This window comes from Phyllobates terribilis, unplaced genomic scaffold, assembly GCF_046119375.1.
Source record: "Phyllobates terribilis strain yellow unplaced genomic scaffold, ASM4611937v1 Scaffold_11__3_contigs__length_659146591, whole genome shotgun sequence".
In the NCBI taxonomy this organism is placed as follows: domain Eukaryota; kingdom Metazoa; phylum Chordata; class Amphibia; order Anura; family Dendrobatidae; genus Phyllobates; species Phyllobates terribilis.
Window position 1 is genome coordinate 324,767,645 of NW_027362771.1, and position 22,044 is coordinate 324,789,688.

Consider the following 22,044-nt stretch of genomic DNA (forward strand, 5'->3'; position numbering starts at 1 on the left):
CCTCCTCTGCTGACCTCATCTCTTGGCTGACTGTGGGTTGACAGTAAGTGGGATCTCCGACCTCATCATCATCACCCTGTGCGTTATCACACCCGTCGTCCTCAGAGCCAACCTGTTCCTGCCCTGACAAAAAACTAAAGTTGTCGCTCCAATCAGGTATTTGAGTCTTATCATCGTCTTCCTCATTGTCTCCACCAACAGGAGTTACAGTTTGGGAATGAGGGTCTACATTATGGTCAGAACCTTCTGCGTCTGGTCCTGGATCCGACTCATAAAGATTCTGGGCATCAGTGCAGATCATTTCCTCGTCTGGATTCACAGAAGCGCTGGAGTCGACCTCTGATTCCCAGGCTATAGTATGAGTAAACAGCTCTGCAGACTCAACCATCTGTTCTACCTCATACTCAGACGGGCAGCTGGAGATTTGGGAGCTGTGAGGAAGCAAGTGCGATTTGGGTGACACCTTTGAGGACTGGAGTATTTGTGATGTTGAAGTTGATGTGGAGGAGAGCCCACTTAAAGGAGCACTTGATATCCGTTGAAGCACCTGCTGTTTTTGTGCCTCATCTGGAATTTGTAGCGATTGGCGTGGCCGTAAGAAAGGGATCTTATCACATTGTCCGCTAAAAGAAGTAGACATTTTAGTTTGGCTGGAAGATGGTCTTTCTTCTGCACCTACCCCACGGACACAACCTTTTTTCCCCTTCCCAACACGCCTATTCCCCTTTCCACCAGCAGCAGGCCTTTTTCCACTCATTTTGGTGGTTAACTAATTCACAACTCTGGAGTTGTTTGCACAAAAAAACAATGGATGGTAACCGAGCAGAGCTGAGTGGCCAAACTGTGGTATTAGGCCAAAACTATTGGCTGGGTTAGATGCAGAAAAAAATTATTTTTAATTTGCAACCTGATGGAGGTCAGTATAGATGGACTAATAGACCAAGTCCCACACACCGCTAGAAGCCCAAATATTTTTTCAGAGCTAGATGCAGAAAAAAATTATTTTTAATTTGCAACCTGATGGAGGTCAGTATAGATGGACTAATAGACCAAGTCCCACACACCGCTAGAAGCCCAAATATTTTTTCAGAGCTAGATGCAGAAAAAAATTATATTCAATTTGCAACCTGCTGGACGTCAGTATAGAAGGACTAATAGAACAAGTCCCACACACTGCTAGAAGCCCAAATATTTTTTCAGAGCTAAATGAAGAAAAAAATTATTTTTAATTTGCAACCTGATGGAGGTCAGTATAGATGGACTAATAGACCAAGTCCCACACACTGCTAGAAGCCCAAATATTTTTTCAGAGCTAGATGCAGAAAAAAATTATTTTTAATTTGCAACCTGATGGAGGTCAGTATAGATGGACTAATAGACCAAGTCCCACACACCGCTAGAAGCCCAAATATTTTTTCAGAGCTAGATGCAGAAATTTTTTTTATTCAATTTGCAACCTGATGGAGGTCAGTATAGATGGACTAATAGACCAAGTCCCACACACTGCTAGAAGCCCAAATATTTTTTCAGAGCTAGATGCAGAAAAAAATTATTTTTAATTTGCAACCTGATGGAGGTCAGTATAGATGGACTAATAGACCAAGTCCCACACACTGCTAGAAGCCCAAATATTTTTTCAGAGCTAGATGCAGAAAAAAATTATTTTTAACTTGCAACCTGATGGAGGTCAGTATAGATGGACTAATAGAACAAGTCCCACACGCTGCTAGAAGCCCAAATATTTTTTCAGAGATAAATGAAGAAAAAAATTATTTTTAATTTGCAACCTGATGGAGGTCAGTATAGATGGACTAATAGACCAAGTCCCACACACTGCTAGAAGCCCAAATATTTTTTCAGAGCTAGATGCAGAAAAAAATTATTTTTAATTTGCAACCTGATGGAGGTCAGTATAGATGGACTAATAGACCAAGTCCCACACACCGCTAGAAGCCCAAATATTTTTTCAGAGCTAGATGCAGAAAAAAATTATATTCAATTTGCAACCTGCTGGAGGTCAGTATAGAAGGACTAATAGAACAAGTCCCACACACTGCTAGAAGCCCAAATATTTTTTCAGAGCTAAATGAAGAAAAAAATTATTTTTAATTTGCAACCTGATGGAGGTCAGTATAGATGGACTAATAGACCAAGTCCCACACACTGCTAGAAGCCCAAATATTTTTTCAGAGCTAGATGCAGAAAAAAATTATATTCAGTTTGCAACCTGATGGAGGTCAGTATAGATGGACTAATAGAATGATGCTATGCCCAAAAGATTTTACTTCACTAGGTGCAGTAAAAAAATTGGTATTCTATACACAGGTGGTATATCTTGCAACACAGATAGGCTACTCCACTGACTAACACACTCTGCAATAGGCCAAAAAGGATTAGCTTTGCTAGATTCAGCCAAATGCTGTGAATAAAACTTGCACAGCACTGGCACAGACCTGCCTGGCAAAAACTGATAGGAACTGATGTAACCTAGTCCTGAAAAGGACTCCAATTACAATTAGTCTTTACTCCCACAATCTATCTATTTAAGAGCACAGACCTGCCTGATAAAAGTCGTAGGAAATGCTGTAACCTAGTCCTTAAAAGGACTGCAATCACAACTATTCCCTACTCCCAAGCTATCTGTATATTTGTGCGAAAATTGGCTTGAAATTAACAAGGTATAGCGCACACAGCAACAGCGGTGCCGTCTAACACGCAGCTGCAGCAGTGAGAAAATGGTGGCGACGGGGAAAATGGCTTGGTCTTATAGGGCAAGGACATGTGACATACACTGCCAATCACACATGCCCTTGCTTGTGTGAAAAAAAGCACTTCGCTCCGTGTGTGCGCTGCTGATAGGCTGACAGATTGCACCTCCCCACTGTAAATGCGGGAATGAGAAAAAAAAATGGAGATCTTCATTGTTCCTGCAGAGATCCATCCCCTGCCCCTCCCCCCGCCCCGCTGTACACTCAAACTGCGTATTAACATTAATTTTCATCATTACTGAGAAAAAATCCAGTTATGATTTTGGTGCACGAACAGTTATCGAACATAACCTCGAACAGCCGAATTTTTCTCAAATTGTTCGTGTTCGCCGACCGGCTCGAACACCGCCCAAAACAGCTCGAATTTGAGATTGGCGAACAGTTCGAGTAGAACAACGCTCATCTCTAGTTATTACCTCATAAAATGACACTGGTCAGGATTGTAAAATTTAGCCTGGTCATGAAGGTGAAAACGGGCTTGGGGATGAAGGAGTTAAAATACTGGACAGTCATTCATTGACCATACAGTTACCAATTCTGGTCTTGACTGTGTGTACAATGGTTGATTTGCAAGCCTGTGCTATATGTTTGTTTATTGGCCAACAACACATCAGAAGTTTGACTTAAAAATGAGTTAGGCTCAAGGGCATATAAAGAAGGGAAGTGTCTAATTTAATAGTGAGTGTATGAGATTAAACACATGCTTCAAAAAGCAGATCCCCTTTATTTGGGATTATTGTCTTAATGAAATATCCACCCTCGTTTCATCTTCATCTTCATTATTCTGGTAGATGGCAGCAGATTTTCATCAAGAATGTCTCGGTACATTTGTCCATTCACCCTTCCTTCAATTAAACTAAGTTTGTCAGTGCCGTATGCTAAAAAACAACTAACAAAGAAAGGAAGAAAGACTGTATGCATAAACAGGGATCACTATAAATCAATTTGTATTAGACAAAGACCATGTAAACAACACCACAATTTGTTAAAAACACTTAAAAAAGCATAAATGCTTCAGTAAATATCAAAAACCATAGCAAATCATGATATGGTAAACCCTCATGTATACAAGCCAAAAAACATATATAGTAATCTATTATAGCAGCGACACCCTATAGTATCATATAGGAAAAAGATAAATAGCACAATTCAACCTAAATAAAGGTATTGATGAAACATGTGAAGATATGCTGCTGACCCAAAAATCAAAACGTTGGTGCCGTTAATTAGCAAACATGGCAAGCGCTGCTGATAGAATGAAGAATCAGTAGAAGGTCAGAGAAATGTATAACTGAACCATAAAGGTGAGCTATAAGCTACACCTGGAGAGTAAGCCCTCCTCAATTTGTTACTAATGCTAAAGAACAACCCCACACCATGATGTTCCCACTTCCAAACTTCACTGTTGGTATCGTGTTTTTAGGATGATTTGAGGTGCCTTTAGGCCTCCAAACATTGTATGTATTATGGCATCCTAAACAGGGCCGGCTCCAGGTTTTCGTGGGCCCCTTTAACACACACCACAATTCATGATGCACAGATAAGAAATATAGATATAGTACAATGCCAAATATTTAACTTTCTTCTTACATTACATGAGTGATATCTATTGTAAATTCTACAATAGCTCAGAAACCGGTGAATAGTCGCAGCGCACAGTGCGTGTCCTGTGGGAGTTTTCATTTTAGACCGGACAGAATAGTCCTCCATACAGTATTATGGACACCACAGAGTCCTCCATACAATATTATGAGCCCCATATATAGCTCCATACAGAATAATGGACCCCATATAATGTTCCATATGAATATGGACCCCATATATAGCTCCATAAAGAATAATGGACCCCATATAATGCTCCATACAGAATACTGGACCCCATATAATGGTCCATACAGAATACTGGACCCCATTTAATGCTCCATACTGGAAAAAAATGAAATACTTACTGTGAAGGATCTCCACCACGCCTCCTGCCTGATGTCGCTATTACGTCAGATGGATCACGTGATACGGATCCGCACTTTGCACCAACGTGATGTTCCGCACACCCTCGGCGACATGTAAGGTCAGATTGCTACAGTTCTGCACAGACACCCCCTGTCCTCACGGGTTCAGGAAGGTACTGGAAGTGAGAAGATGTGGCCCACTCAGTCACTGGCATGGCACCACACTCGCTCCCACCACTGACAGGCTGAGAGGCCCCTCTCACTGACCCCAGTGAAACAGCCCGGTAGAGCTGAAGCCAGTTCCTATTAGGCATAAGCCCCATTCTGTAACGGGAATTATATCGGGTCAGAAACCAGCCCCGGTAGCATGTGAGTCGAATTGAACAATGGACGTGTGGATTCATGGATCGGGATAAAAAAGCAGCCCAAGGTTAATTTATATAATTAATCACCTTAAGGGCGCACTAGACAATACACTATATACATTAGGGTTATAGATACATAATGGTCAGAGATGTAAACACAATAGTAGTGGTAAAAAGGTATGCAGAAATTAAGAGTCAGTTACCAGTCAGATGAAAGGCCTGGCTTGCGTGGGAGGGCTGCCACATGGAAGGCTTGTGGTCCCCTCTGTTGCGTGACTTCTCCCACACGATGTGTAGTCGCGACCTCCCAGAGAAGCCCTAGGCCAAGAGCTGCAGGAGCTTTTAACCCCTGTGGGTCACCCCCTTCCTGCCCCCTGGCCTGGACCTAAATCTCCACCCCTGGCCTCTAGCAGCTAGAATCTTCAGAAACTAAGATGGGCCATAACTACTTAATTGACGGTACTAAGGAGCCTGTTCTGGTGTCATCAGATCCAGCTCGGCCCCTGCTACGTGTGGGGACTAAACACAGTGGCCCTATAGATTTCTGAATGGCTGTGCTGGGTATCTCCCTATCCCTATGTGCTAGACTGGTTCGAGACCCAGGCAGACATTCACCATATCCTCGGGATTTCGGAAATCTATTCGATGTGTGGCTAAGAAGTATAGTTTTTCCATAACTCGATATGGAATTCCTATCTGTCTAACTAAAGGAAAACCACATGGCTAGGGACCACATGGCAGCAGGCCCTTTGTTCTGAGTTGAGCTGACTGTGAGTGACAAATATCACTCACAGTCTCTTGAACCCTCCCTGCAGCTGCTAGATGTCCTGTTACAACTGCACACTGAAGGGGGCTTTATAATCCTCTGCCAAATAGGATACAATGATTGACATGGAATTATATCTCCAATATTCTTCACACTAACCTCTCCTCGTTCCTCGCTGGCTGCAGCTCCGGACTCCTCAGTGCTGCCATCTTCCCGCTCTCTGCACTGTGATGCTAATAGTAGAGGGTGCACTGTAGTGACATCATCCTGCCTTCTGCCCTGAGACATCACATTTCAGAAGACGTGGAAGAAGCTGGAGCTGCAGGGAACAAGGAGAGGTAAGTATTTCAAGTGCTGGGGCCCTGAGCAAGTGGGGGGGACCACTCACGGGCGCTGGAACTGGGCTCCCCTAACTCACTAGCCCCATTGCACTCCAGTGTCCCCGATGGTGAGTGGGCTCCCCGGCTGCCTCAAGGCCCCGACACTTGACTGAGTGCGCCGGCTCTGATCCTAAGAGTTCAATTTTGGATCTAATCTGACCAGACTATATTCTCCCAGTATTTCACAAGCTTGTCTAAATTTTGTTGAGCAAACTGTAAATGCTCTTTAACATGCTTTTCGTTCAGCAATGGAGTCTTGTGTGGTGAGCATGCATACAGGTCATGAAGGTTGAGTGTATTACTTATAGTTTTCTTTGAAACAATTGTACCTGGTGATTCCAGGTGTTTCCGTAGTTCTCCACAGGTGGTCCTTGGCTCTTGGACAACTCTTCTGATAATTCTTTTCACTCCTCTGTCTGAAATCTTGTGGGAAGCACCTGGTTGTGGCTGGTTTATGGTGAAATGATGTTCTCTTTACTTCCAGATTATGGCCCCAACAGTACTCACTGGAACCCTCAGTAGTTTAGAAATTCTTCTGTATTCTTCAATGCCATCAGAATGTTTTACTGCAATAAGGTTGCAAAGGTCTTGAGACAGCTCAATGGTTTTACCCATCATGAGATGTTTCCTGTGTGGCACTTTGGTAATGAGACACCTTTTCATGGGCCATCAGTTGAAGCAGCTGATATTTTTCACGAAGTGGCAGGATTGCTTTTTAATTACTGATATATTTCAGCTAGTGGCATGACTTCCCATGCCTATTTGCACCTCTCTTTTTACATGTGTTCAATACTTTTTCCTTGTTTCATTTCTCATTATTACACATAAATTAAGTTATGGACATCTATAGATTGATTTCTTTGTCTGTGTGTAGGGGATGGGTTGTTACCGACATCTGGTGAGAATTTCATATCAATAGCACCTTTTGAAATATATTTACTTAGAAAATTGGTGACATGTTCAATACTTATTTCACCCGCTGTATACTTTGTAGCGTATCTTGTAATTAATATTTTGCGCTAAGTCACTTCCGTTACCTTGCCCATTCCTTTATATGCACCCGCACAGAAATATTGCTCCTTGTGAGTCTGATTATGGTTTCCACACAGTATTTTACCACTTTCATGCCCCCCACACAATATGATGCCCCTAAAGACCCTTTACATACAGTATGAAACCCCCCCAAAGTACATTTTCCTTCACACAGTATACCTTTTGGCAGTGGATTGCCTCACACACATTATAATATCTGCTACCCGCAGTATGATGGTTCCATAGTCTATTCCCCAGCAAACAGTATGACGCCCCCCCCCCCCACTAAACTTGCCCCATCACAGTATGATGCCTCCATAGTCCCCCCACACACAAAATAATGCCTCCACACAGTATGATGTCCCCACAGTAGATTCCCCCACACACAGTATAATGGCCTCACAGTACAGTTCCCCCCACACAGTATATTCCGCACTCAATATGATACTCCTAAGACCATATGATGCCCTTACAGTATTCCACTTACACGATGATGCTCTCATAGTCCTTCACACACAACATAATGTCCACACACGGTTTGATGCCCCCACAGTAGATTCCTACACACAGTATAATGGCCCCACAGTACATCCCCACTTACAGAGTATAATACCACCACAGTACAGTCCCCCCACACAGTATATTCCCCACTCAATATGATACCCCTACATACCCCTAAGACAGTATGATGCCCCCACAGTATTCCACTTACATGATGATGCTCTCATAGTCCTCCACACACAACATAATGCCCCCACACAGTATGATTCCCCCGCAGTAGATTCCTACACACACAGTATAATGGCCCCACACTACATCCCCACTTATACAGTATGATACCCCATAGTGCCCCACAGTCCCCCCCATACATTACATCCCCCTACACAATATGATGCCCTTAGATACTCCCTCAATATAGTATATCTCAACAGTATCCCTTTTACAGCATGATGCCCCACTACAGTAACCCCATACTGTATAATTCCCCAGTTCCCCCACACAGTATGATGCCACATCACAACCCCCACACACATAGAATGAGGTCTTAATAGTCCCCCGATAAATGATATGATGTCCACACAGTTCTTCTACACAGTATGATGCATCAAACTTGCCTCTCACAGCACCTGTTTCTGGTCTCTACTGCCAGTCCAGATAGTGCCTGAAAACCTGCCAAGACTCAGATCATTTGACATTCTCAGGTCATGTGACACAACGGTCCTTGCAGGACCTACAGGCCCTACCTAAATGGAATGGTTTACCAATCAGCTCCATGTACCCCATTATATTCAACTGTATCCATGTTCTGATGACAGATACAGGTAAAGTTGGGACCTACCCCAATCTCCCAGGACAGCTTTCCAAATTCATGATTGTCCCACTAGATCTGGGACGTATGAAATGGGTTTATTATTTTTATTTTTTGAAAAAACAGTTTTTGTTTTCTTTAATTACTGCAACAGAAACTGCATTGCTGAGCTTGACAAAAGGTGTTTTATTTTTTTTTTTTATAACAATTTAAAAACTTACTTTACACCTTTGAATACGTTGAATGCCTAAACGACATAATTCTTAAGCAAAGTACATTATAACATTTTGTTACTTGAGCTTTTTTAGTAAATCATGCTAATATCGCCATCTAGTGCAGGAAAGAAGAAGCTGAATATGAATTTGTACCTGCTTGCACCCTGTTAAAATATGATATAAAAGGAGAGAACGCTTCTCCAGAACTCTTCTCCAGCGGTCACAATGGTCAGCCAGATCAGTGCTCTGCGAACCTCCACTTACTTGCCAACATATCTGATGCTTCTTTGGATTAGTAGAACCGGCACAAGTAATTGTTGTGACGTGATGCACGCGTGATCCACCAACTACTAAGAAAAGAAAAGTAACGGGGATGCCGGCATGTAGTTGGAGGTCTGCAGGTCTCTGTCTGGTTCAACAGAGGTGGACATCTCTGACATGACAGCTAGAGGAGTGTCCTGCAAATTCTTTTGCTCCACTGTAGATATACATGCTAGATTTCTGGAGATGGGCTGTTAATCCAGAACTTTAACCAATTGCTATATTTCGATCTGGGAGGAAATCGACCTCAGCGGGTTTTTGCCATTCTAATGGATCATCATGCTAGTATAATAGGACTAGTATAAACGGAAGCTAGACAGACCCCATATTAATTAATTGGACCCCTCTGCTTCAGTTTGAAACAGAAATTATGCTGATCTGTTCTAATTGTCTGCCCTAAATGGATCAGATAGTGGACAAGTGACCAGAGACGTAAAAGGAACCCGACAGGTCCCCCATGCCCTCCAACCCATCAGCATTAGACTGTGTTCCCACTATGAGCTTTTGGTGAGTTTTTGATGTTGCAGATTTTCTGCACCCATTAAGTAAAATAGGTTACTTGCATTTACTTTAAAATACTCAACGAGTAAAAAAAAAAAAAATCACCAAAAACTCATTGTTGGAAAGTAGCTTTAGACTATTTGTGGGTGTGATCACATGATTTGCCAGATCTGGCGTCATCACCAGCACTCGGCAAAACTTGTGCATACGTGCGGCTTTCTTCGCCCGCATCATTGCTCCCCTGAAGCCGGATGTATGTTTCCCGGCTTCAGTGGTGCACTGTGTATGTCTGGAAGCGTACACCTGGCTTCAGAGGAGCAATGATGTGGGAGAAGAACTCTTGCATATCATTATATCATGCCCACAGGGGTGTGATAACATTCTGAGTGGGGGGGAATAGTCAGGGGAAACTAACACCCCATGGCCTAGTCAAAGGCTTAATTAGCATATGAAACGCAAAAGTTTATAAAGCTTTTTTTTTGTTTTTTTAAACAGGAGTCTATGAATTAAGCACTATAGAAGGCTAGTTAGGCAGGGTATTTAGCAACAAATAGTCTAATGCTGGTGGGTTACAGTGCATTGGGGACCTGTCAGGTTTTCTTTCAGCTGCATGATAATCATGAATGAGCATTCTGAAAAATGCTCCTTTCACAATTATCTTGCTGCGTAAGCAGGCTGCTGATCACTTGACGAACGTGTAAAATGCTTGTTCATCAGGTGAAATGATCTTTCATGCTGCGCAAATGATCATTGTTCTCGGCGGTGCAAAATATTATTTATATATATATATATATAAAACTGGGAGCACTTCTTTAGTTTTTTTATATCGCTTGAAGTAGAATAAAAAAAAAAAAAAAAAACTTTTGCAATGGGAAACAGTCAACAAGTTGGGTAGATGCTGTTTTTTTCCCATTTAGTCAATTGCCACTGGTATATAAAATCCAGCAACCAGTCACATTCTGCCTTTAGTAACATTTCAGAAAGAAATTGGTCATTCAATGGAGCTTACTGTACACAACCGTAGTACTGTAACAGGAGGTCACCATTGTAACAAGTTAGTTTATTAAATAACTGTCCCTAAATATAACATGATCAATTGGGACAGGTATTATTGAACAGTGGAAGCATTTAGAAACCACAGAAACTCAGGTATGAAGAAGTGGTAGATGACAAAGTTACAGAATCGGGTCACCAACTGCTGAGACACAAAGTGACCAACACTCAGCTGACTCAGTATCTGCAAAGCTACAAACCTACTCGGCCATTAGTATCAGCACAAAAAAACTATGTGAAGGGTGCCTTTTGGCATGGGTTTCCATGGCCCAGTAGCTGCATGCAAGCCTTACATCACCAAGCACAATGCCAAGTATCGGATGGTATAATAAAAACACCATCACTGGACTCTGGTGCAATGGAAGGTATTCTATGAAGAAGTGACAACTGATGCTTCTCTATCTGGCAGTCGGATGGACAAATCTGGGTTTGGTGAATGCCAGAACAATTCCTGCCTGACTGCATTGTGCCAGCTGTTAAGTTTGGAAATGTTATAGGGATGTTTGTCAGGGTCAGCCTAGGCAGATTACTTACAGTGAAAGGAAATCTTAAAGGTTTCATTGTGCCAACATGTTTGAAAATTATAGATTTCCAACTTTGTGGAACACCCCTTTCTCTTCCAGAATTACTGTGCCCCAGTGTAGAAAGCAAGGTCCATAAGGGCATGGTTAGGAGAGTTTGGTGTGGAAGAACTTCACTGGCCTTCACAAAGCCCCATCATCAACCCTTGTAAACACCTTTAGGATTAACTATTAGAAAGATTGTGCGCCAAGCCCTCAAATCCATCAATAACTGACCTCACAAATGTTCTTCATGATGAATGGGTAAAACTACCACAAGCAACTTCCAAAATCTTGGAGAAAACCAAGAGCTGTTAAGGCTGCAAAGGAGGAAATAGAGGGGGTTTGACAACTCCATGTTACTGCCTATGAATTTAGAAGGGGGATGTCATAAAAGCTTCTGCAGGTTTAATGTCACACAGGTGTCCCATTACTTTTGTCCATCTAGGGTAAATCAATTCCAAATACCTCGATTACGATGTTAATGTAAAACATTCTTGAAGCAAATGCGCGTTTCGGATTTCCTCATATTGATTTTTGAATCGGTCTCATCTAACCATGTCACCCAGAAGTTTCCTTTAGTTTTTTTTTTTTAATACATTTTATCTATAATTAAAATTGCACAATCATCCTAGCCTAGTGGCAGAGGTGAAAAGATGTCCCATAGATAATGGAATTAGAGGTTGTGTGTGTATAATTATACAAAGTGCAGGATTCTTAAAGGGGGTTTTCCCGGTCTCCCAGAGCTCGTGTGACATTATGTGACTTGAGCCCTGCAGCCAATAAGTGGCCACTTCACTCTCACGTTTTCGACAAACCTGACATCCAGAGGATGTTAAGAGAGCAGCAGCTATCACTTTATCTAGGTGTCAGTTTCATCTAAAGGAAGTGAGAGTGATGCGGCCACTGATTGTTATGCAATGCAAGTCCCAGGAGAGCAGGGGGCAACATAACAGGAACAGCAACGGAATTGGAGGAGAGTATAGCCGTTATTTTACATGGAGGAAATAGAACGATTGAAAAGTAGTTGTTAAAGTAGTGGCAACACCTTTAAGCTGACGTTTTCCCAAATCTGGTCAAGGTTCATAAAAATGAGAGTTTACATTAGAAAAAGTCTGTTAGATCTTGGACTAAAGGAATTTTATTAATATACATTATACCACATTACAGTTTGTTTTTTTTAACATAGAAATGATATCAAAGCTGTACAGTATCTCATTTTATAATTAAGAGGATATCAAATCCCTCAATCAAGTAAATTAAACCTTTGCATTACGCCCTTATTACACATCAGATAGAATATTGTCCATATAAACAAGTATAAATCATTTTAGTAAGAAATTCAGTGTTGATATAGGGGAAAAACCATTCAATGTCAACCCTTGGCTGGAGGCAAGCTGACTGTAAAAAGGGCTATGAATGTATCATAAACACTGAAAAAGTAAGCATCAAATCAAAAGTAATGAGCACAAAAAAAAAAAAAAAATCAGATGCACAAATAATGAACATCATTAGAAAAAGTAATGTACAGTACTGCGCAAAAAGTTGTAGACAGGTGTTGAAAAAATGTAAATCAAAGCAATATTTGGTATGACCGCCCTTTGCCTGCAAAATAGCATCAAAGACGCAATCCTTTTAGGTACACTTGCACAGTTTTTGAAGGAACTCAGCAGGGAGGTTGTTTCAAACATCTTAAAGAAATAACCACAGATCTGTGCATGTAGTCTTGCGCAATCCTTCTGTCTCTTCATGTAATCACACACAGACTTGATAATATTGAGATCAGGGTTCTGTGCTGAAGATAGTTCTTAATCACATTGGCTGTATGTTTGGGATTGTTGTCCTGCTGCAGAATAAATTTGGAGCCAATCAGACGCCTCCCTGCATCCAAAGACACGTTTCCTTGGCTGACCACAGATTCTTGGAGTATTTAAGGCTAAGAAATACATACAGATAGCTATCAATCATAATACCATCAGGGAGGCGTCTGATTGGCTCCAAATTTATTCTGCAGCCGGACAGCGACCCCAAACATACAGCCAATGTAATCAAGAACTGTCTTTAGCATGAAGAATAACAAGAAGTCCTAGAAGTGATGATTTGACCTGGACAGATCCCGGATCTCAACGTCATAGAGTGCGTGGGATTACATGAAGAGACAGAAAGATCGGCACAGGCCCACATCCACAAAAGATCTGTGGTCAGTTCTTCAAGATGTTTGCAACAACCTCCCTGCAGAATTCCTTCAAAAACTAAACCTAGAAGAATTGATGTTTTGATGCAGTTTTGAAGGCAAAGGCTAGTCACACCATTGATTTGATTTATATTTCTCTTTTCATTCACTTTATTTTTATGAATCATAAAAATGCAAACTATTAACACTAGTGATGAGCGAGCACGTTCGGTTAACCTTTTCGGCGAGTATACTCAGGCAAGCACCGAGTAGTTACAGCTGTTCGGTGGTATGTTTGAATCACTCCCGTGAGCATGATTTGCGACTGTTTGACAGCTTTAATACATGTGAGGAATGCTTGTTTCTTAAGCATTCGTCACATGTATTTAAGCTGTCAAACAGTCGCAAATCATTCACACGGGAGTGATTCAAACATATCACCGAGCAGTTGTAACTACTCGGAGCTTGCCTGCGCGTACTCGCCGAAAGGGTTAACCGAATATACTCGCTCATCACTAATTAACACTATTTTTTTAAAGGATTTTTACTTTGCAGCATTTTTTTTTTCCACCCCTGCCTAAAACTTTTGCCTTGCTGTATACTTTTTGTTTTAGCCCAGAAACAGCACCACTTTTGCCCATTTTTGTTTACTGAAAAATGGTTGAACTGCAATCCAGACACAGCCCAGAAGTGGCAATAGCTTTGAAGTAACTTTGGAATAGGTCTTGATTAAAAAATTCCATTTGTTTTGCTTATACAGTTCATGCTGGATATAAACCTATCCATCTCCATGGTAACAGACTACAATCAAACTCAGTGTAGTCTGACCCTTCCATCTGTGCCCTACATCTTGGTAGCCTACTGAATATGTAAGCGTGAACGTGGCAACAAAAGGAATAAAGTATGACAGCAGGATCAAATTGTACCGATTTTGTTGTCTGTTGCCATGAAAATGCATAGGTCTGCAGAAAGAATTTTTTAATCAAGACTTATTGCAAGGTTACTTTAAGATGCACTGGGACAAGAAAAAAAAACAAAAAACGGTTGCAGAGGTCTTAATACCACTTAAGTTCTGTTAATTGGAAAGTGTGCAAGTGCATGAAGAACGAGGCAAACATGAATACAGCATATACACAAGCCTTCGTGCAGAAGGTAAACGTCATAGACACAGCTAAGATACTCACATGTAAGCTGGTACAATGACGTGACTGCAATATGACATAGGTTTCTTACCACTTATCAGAGCGCGGCTTTTAAAGTGCACCAAGAACCAAAAAGGTAAATGTTGTTTAGGTTAAAGCCCACAGAAATAAGTTACCACATTATAGTATTGTGCCTCAAATATAAAAACACCATCTCAAAAAGCATAATGTTCGTAGTAACCAATCAGAACCCACCTTTTCTTACTTATCGGAAGCTTTCAGGATTATAAAAGCCACATTCTGATGGGCTGCTATGGTCAGCAAATGATTTGAGATCCAGTAAAAGCCTCCGTTTCCTTTCTACTAAAAATAGTAGTTAAATAGGGGTCATGAATAACATTAAACTGGTTTGAAGACCAAAAGCATCAAATATTTGGTCATCACACATAATATACTTTATAAAGCTGTAATCAGATATATTTCCAAGCTGTGCGATCCTATGGAGTAATGGCCTATTTACACGGACCCGTGTCAGGCCAGTAACGAGAGCTGATCGACTACACACAAGTCGTTGGGTGCTTGTTTGCTTACACTGGCTGATGAGCAATGATGGAGACAGAATGATTCTATTAACAATCGTTCTGCCCCCTATACAGTGCATGTTAAATCGGCAGCACATCATCTGTTTACACCAGGCATGCGCAACATTTTTGGGTGCAAGTGCTACATTGGTAATATGGTTCATGCTACAAGTCTGATCTGACAAAGTACTGCCTTCTGATACTTTTAATGCATGTTGAAATATTGAAAGTATGTGCCATAAATATCTAATAGGTGCAGGTTCCATTTAAAGGGCTCCCACCTATCAGGAAGATAGAGGTACCCTTCTCATGGGCTTACAGTCCAGAACGGAAGAGACCGTGCATACAGCTCTCTGCATTTTCGTATATGCCACATGCTGAAACAGTCGAGCGTTTCCCTTCTCCCATAAGGTACAATGAATATAGCAGAACTCATGCATGGCCATTTCTTCACCTTATGTATTCTTTTCTGTGCTTTAGGAATAAGGGCTCACATATTCCAAAATATGGCTGGCCCAGAAATGACCACACAGCACACCATTCGTAATGATCCATCTTAATGGTGCAAATGGTCTTCTCCATGACATGGAAAATACATGTGACCAGACCCTATGCAGGTGGCTGAGGGCTGCACAGAAGGGTACACTGGGCAGCACATGCCCCCCGGGTCACAGGTTTTGTAACCCTAGTTTACATGGATTCATATGCTGCCGATAACAATGATTTTTATGCATGTATAAAAATCAAATCACCCGATTAATGACCGGTTTTACACCAGAGGATAATCTGAAAGGAATGTTTCTATGAACGCAGGTTCGCCAATGATTGGCTCGTGTAAATGGGCTATTACACTACTGCCTTTACTGGCTGGTTGACAAGTGAAGTTTAGACAAAATGCTTGCACTCCACTCACAACTTGTTTGCATTTGCATGGGCCAATATTCATGAGTAATCGTGTCTTTGCAGATTATCGGCCTGTCTAAATGGACCACTAGCAGCTGCTGCTTTGTACACTCCTTTGTACTTTAGCACTGGCCTTCATCCTAATCAGTACATTTTTAACACTCGTCATTAAGAACTACAAGACACAGCCATAAAACATCCTTTCTGAGGAAGGAGAATCAAGCTCAAAAGGACGAATCTGGATGAAAAGAATACAAATAGCCACCAAAAGAATATCAATACATATACCATTTATAGGAATGAAAGATCTTAGTCTTTATGGAATAATAATAAATAATTTTAAAGATTCCCTAAAGGGAGTAGATTATGTAGATTTATACATGATACAAAATTATTTACAGCCAAATACACAAAAGATTTTTATGTTTTTTATAATCATACTGCTAGAAAAGCACAGATGAAAGGCCATAAAACGCCCAGAAGATTAAATGATTTCCGGAAATCACAAACAGCAAAAAAGTCAGGCTTTTGGTTGCGGAGAAGGCATCAAAGGTGAACTGGGAAGGATTCCATTTCTTGCCAAGGACATTATCTTGTTGAAAGCGAACACATCACGGACAACACTCGTGTCCTGCTCCTCTGCTCATACTGATGAGGGTTTTCTGTGCTGTAGCCCTGAACGAATACCATCATGTCCTGTATGGTTCCAGCCATGTGACAGAACAGCTTCACTGATTGGCACCAATTGTGATTTTAGGTAATTTCCTGATCTAATGCAGCATGTAGGTTCTAATGTTATCCTGGGTTTTCTTTTGGAGGCGTATTCTCTCATAGGTGGCCAGTAAAGCACAATAATAGCAGTGCATGGATGAGTAGCAGGTAAATGGAGAAGAGCAGGGGTGCCTTGGTGCGAGAACAGAAAAGAAACCGAAGAAATCTCCGTAAAGACGAGCTCCGAGTCTGTAGAAGTTAAGAGATAGAGATGAATAAAAGAAGCTCATATCAACAGCAAATATGGAAAAAACTTTGTTTTGTATTTTCAAGTAAATTCTCATTCATTTAATTTTTAGACCGTGTGCCCATGATGCGTTTTTTTAAGCGTTTCCGCAGCGGCAAAAACGCTGCAGAAACGCTTTAAAAACGCATGGTAGAAGGCCTGCCATGTTCCCCAATGATAATCCGCATGTGCTGTGCACATGCTGCGGAAATTTCCGCTGCAGATTATCATTGCGGAAAAAAACGCAGCACTACCAATTATTTTGCGGAAGCGCTGCGTTTTCGCCGCCATTGACTTGCATTAGATCGCATGGATTACGCATCACTGTATATGTAGATGCGCATTCCATGAGTTCTAATGTGCGGATGGTACCCAGGTCTAGAGGAGAGGAGACTCTCCTCCGGACCTGGGTACCATAGAAAACTGTAAAAAAAAGAATAAAATAAAAAATAAATAAATATATACACACCTTCTGGCGGCCCGCGCTGCGCTCCTCCTTGCTTGCCGGCAGTTCGCGATGGAATGAAGGACCTGCGCTGACGTCATAGTCATGTGACGGGTCACGCGACGCTGACGTCGGCAGGTCCTTCTGTCTACCGCTGCCGGCAGCCGGGACGGAGGGAATCAAGACAGCGCGGGCCATCGGAAGTTAAGTATAGATATTATTTTTTATTTTTAACCATTCTTTAGGTCACACTATATAAATCCATGCCGTGTGACCAAGTTGACAAGCACTTTCCAAGTGATGCTAAAATCGCTTGGAAAGCGCTTGTCAACCCGCATGCGGAAATGCAAGTGAAGAAAACTTCACTTCCTCATGTCCCTGGCAGGAAAACGCATGTACAATCCGCATGTACAATCCACATGTACAATCCACATGCGTTTTTTTCTACCAGGGAGATGCAGAAACGCTCAGGAAAAAATCCTGAGCATTTCTGCATCGTGGGCACATAGCCTTACAAAAGTATTGGTAGTAAATATTCTATTAGGTAGAACTTTACCTAACTGGAAAAAAATTCTTAATTAAGAGGGCGAGTAAATGGATAAGGAGTTGTCTCAACATTAGGGCAGTGCGCTCCGGACAGTTCGGACCAGTGTCAATGGCTGCACTGCTCGCTCGAACTGTGCGCTCTTCAACAAGTAAGCAGTGGCAGCTTCGCCTCTGTAGCAATTAAGAAGCGTATTAGCATTGAAGCGTTCTAGCCATCTGCAGAGAGGTGGCCAGTAACCTAGGCAAAGAGCAGTAAACAAAATTAAAAGTTGTGAGGATTTTTAATAACTATTAAAATCACAAAAGGTGTTTACAAGCATTTTGCAATTTTAAACATTTATAATTATGAGGAGAACCCTGCACCATAGAAAATATAAAACCATGCAATCATTGGAAAGACATGACAAAGGTAGACCATTGTCTAGCACCTACCTTAACACTTGTGGTCCCATGGGTTTCAATCAGCAGTGACATTTCATGTGGTGCAGGGTCCTGAGGAGCTGACCAATCTTGTGATCTTAGTCTACAAGAAAGACAAGAGAGAAGAGATTATATGAACACACACACATAGCATGCCAAGCCATTACCATCACAGTTTAATCTTATGTTATTAAAGCATATAACACATACAGGGTGGTCCAAAAGTAGGTGGACAGAAAGTGTAACAAGGTTATGAAGTGGGAGATTTATCAAACATGGTGTAAAGTGAAATAACTTGTTGCTGAAACATTAGTTCAGAGTCCAAAAAAGTCCACCAGAAGAGCCTCTTTGGAATTGGGAATTTCACGAGCTTCTATCATGCGAATCCTGAAATCTATTGGGTGGAAAGCTCATCGTCCACGTCTAATTCATGGTTTATTGGAGGATGATCCAGACAGGCGGCTGCAATTTAGTGAGATTATGCTTAATGAAATTGAAGAAAATCCAGTAATTTTAGATAACATTATGTGGAGTGATGAAGCTTCTTTCAACTTATCCGGCCATATTAACACATATTTACTGGTATAATGAGAACATGCATTTAACATTAGAGCAACAACTAAATGAGCCTGGTGTCAATGTTTGGGGTGGTATTTCAAGTTTTGGTGTTTTTGGACCAATATTTTTTGATGGAACAGTTACAGGAGATCAGTATCTCGAAAGTCTAATGAATCAAGTTGTTCCCCAGTTACAGCAACAGCCTAATTCAAATGACCTTTATTTCCAACAAGATGGGGCCCCTCCACATTATTCAAGAGTAGTCCGCGAGTATCTTGATGATACATTTCCTAATAAATGGATTGACTGAAGAGGCCCACTTGATTGGCCGGCATGTTCACCAGACTTGACCCCAGTGGATTTTTTCTTTTGGGGAGTACCCAAGGACAAAGTTTATAGTAAAAAAACAGAAAGTGTCAGTGATTTGAAAAATTACATAAGAGATGCATTTCAAGAAATTAATACCCAAAGAGACTTGTGCAAAAAAGTTTGTTGAAGCGTAAGAGGCCGACTTCAAAGCTGTGCAAATTGTAATGGAAAACAGTTTGAGCACCTGCGTTGATAAAATTTAATTTAATTTTAATTTTGTATTATTGTTAAGAATAAAATTTAATTGTCAATGTTATGCTTGTGTTAGTAAATATAATATTATCTATAAATCAAAATAAATTATTATTTTCTGTCCACCTACTTTTGGACCACCCTGTATTAGGCGATATAAAGTTTTTCTATATGTTTTTAATAGATTCTCTGAGGTGGTGTCCAAAAATGGCCACCATCACATATTTTAGATGTGATCTGTCCAAGGCATGCATTAGAACGGGTTGCCTGAAGAAACACTAATCTAGACGAATGTGTCTGAGCAGCATTGTGAGAGAACAAAGCAGATCTTCTCACTCGACCTGTTGGACACTGAGCAGAATGGGCTTTTTTCCTCTTGCTTCAAGTCCTGCTCCATCAGTTGAGGAGGTTTTTTTTCCTTCTCCTGTTTCAGCCATGCTCCATGGTCAGTTGCAAACCACTTCAGCCTTGCTCTGGGCTCAGCTGTAAACCCACCACGCTGAGTCCGCAGATCAGTTTTGCTCGTTGAGCCTGGCTGGCTCCTCCTAATAAGTGCCTAGGACAGGTTACAGACTAAACATATGGTAGCAGCCATTTTGGCCAACTTTGCAGACAACCCCTTTTAATTTTTTATGCATATCCTCAGAACAGAGATAGAGAGAGATATATATATATATATATATATATATATATATATATATATATATATATATATATATATATATATATATATATATATATATATATATATATATATATATATATATATATACATACACATTAGCAACTTGACATGTTTGCATGCAGGCAAATTATTGTTTAGGTCTGTAAAGGGAGGTTGAATCTCTTATAGGTGATATGTAAACATATGTCCCTCTCTTCAGCTCGAAAAACCAACCCCCAAAATAGCATGCAAGACACCAGCCAAGAACGTCCTATGAGCTTATCGCAGTGGTTAGTACTTTGTCCTGGTCACTAAGGTGATATACAGATCATTACTGTATGGGAATGGCAACGTTTTCATATCTGGCATCTGACACTTTGTGGCAATAACTATGGAATGTTTCAACATATCCAAGTTATTTTGAGATTGTTTTTTCGTGACACATTGTTTTTTGTGACACATTGTTTTTTATGATAATGGTAAATTTAGCTCAATTTTTTTTTTTATAAACGCAAAACATATCAGAAATTTGCCAAAAATGTCTAAAAATGAGCAATTTTCAAACTCTGAATTGTTATCCCTTTAATCCAGATAGTCATACCACACAACATACCACATAATATAGTATTTCCCTCATGTCTGCTTTACATCAGCACCATCTGTAAAATGTTCTTTGATTTTGTTAGGATGTTAAAAACTTTAAAATTGTAGCAGTAATTTTTAAAGGAAATTTATAAAAAAAAAATCTTATTTCTTTCAAGGACCTATTCAGTTTTGAAGTGACTTTTGTGGTCCTCCAAAAGCGATAGCATTTTAAAAACAGCCCCCCTCAACATATTCAAAACCACTGTCAGGTAGTTTATTAACTAACCTACAGGTGCATTTCAGGAATTAATGCAAATTGGCATGACCGGAAAGGAAAATATTATTTTTACCACCTAAATGTTGCAATTTTCTGAACAGGTCACTATATTCGGCAGACTCTAAGGCTGTTATATGGCTGTGAATTGCCATGGCAAACATCGGGACCGCACTCATCAATGGTGCAAACCGTGCAGTCGCACAGGGGCCCAAGAGGTAAGGGGGCCACATCCACCTCCAAAGCCAATGGAATTGTGCATTATGAGGAGTTACTGGACTGCAGAGGCCCCATATATTGTTCTTGCACAGGGGCCCTCTTCTTCTTCTTGGTGTTGTACTCACATGTTCAGATTTTCTTCTAGTTCCTGAATCCTGCACTCTGATCTCTGTCGTTCTTCTCTCAGTTGTTGTTCCAGAACAGACCTCACTTGTTCTTGTTCAGTATTCTGCTGCTTTATTTCCAAATACCTGTGTATAGAGACAATATTAAATGTATAATGCAAGTGATCAAATTAAAACAAAAAACAGATGAGTTTCAAGTACTTTTCAGGCAGGAAAAAAAATGAGTACATTAAACAACTACTCCTTAAAAATTACTTTGCTGGTTGGAAAAATTTGCATTGTCAAATCACTTCTCTGGAACGAATACAAGTAATACGTGTTAAAATGTGCGCCTAATTCAATCAAGAGGTTAATTTTAGCACGACAGATTCTCTTTAAAGTATGCTGCCCGGTGGGCGCTGATGGGTTGCCATGTCAGCCAGGGATCTGCTGAAGACCTCCAAACATACCATGACGTTACAAACATGAAGGGCCAGCGTGCGGCTGAGCTTCCTTTGAGGCCTTGATTTTTATTGAATACTGCAATACATTATAAAGTTTAAAAAAACTAAACAAAACCAAATAAACATAAAAATTTTAATCACCACCCCCCTCCTCCACCATTAAAAATATGTGATATCACCACATCTGTG

General features: G+C 40.8%; 1 protein-coding gene and 1 long non-coding RNA gene across 4 annotated transcripts in view; one reads left to right on the forward strand and one right to left on the reverse strand.

Annotated features, from left to right (window-relative positions):
* Nucleotides 1–16,934, forward strand: part of LOC141166187 (uncharacterized) — a 58,995-nt gene extending 42,061 nt beyond the window's left edge. Inside the window, exon 4 of the long non-coding RNA XR_012251255.1 lies at nucleotides 16,082–16,934. This is a non-coding gene — a long non-coding RNA (uncharacterized lncRNA). The remainder of the gene's footprint in view (nucleotides 1–16,081) is intronic.
* The window catches only part of GOLGB1 (golgin B1), a 45,406-nt gene continuing 37,212 nt past the window's right edge, over nucleotides 13,851–22,044 (reverse strand). For all 3 annotated transcript variants that reach the window (XM_073652632.1, XM_073652633.1, XM_073652631.1), the window contains exons 14-16: nucleotides 21,413–21,538; nucleotides 18,439–18,529; nucleotides 13,851–16,978 (exon numbers count right to left, since the gene is read on the reverse strand). In XM_073652632.1, the coding sequence (XP_073508733.1) occupies nucleotides 16,847–16,978; nucleotides 18,439–18,529; nucleotides 21,413–21,538 (349 nt within the window). In that variant the 3' untranslated portion in view covers nucleotides 13,851–16,846. The remainder of the gene's footprint in view (nucleotides 16,979–18,438; nucleotides 18,530–21,412; nucleotides 21,539–22,044) is intronic.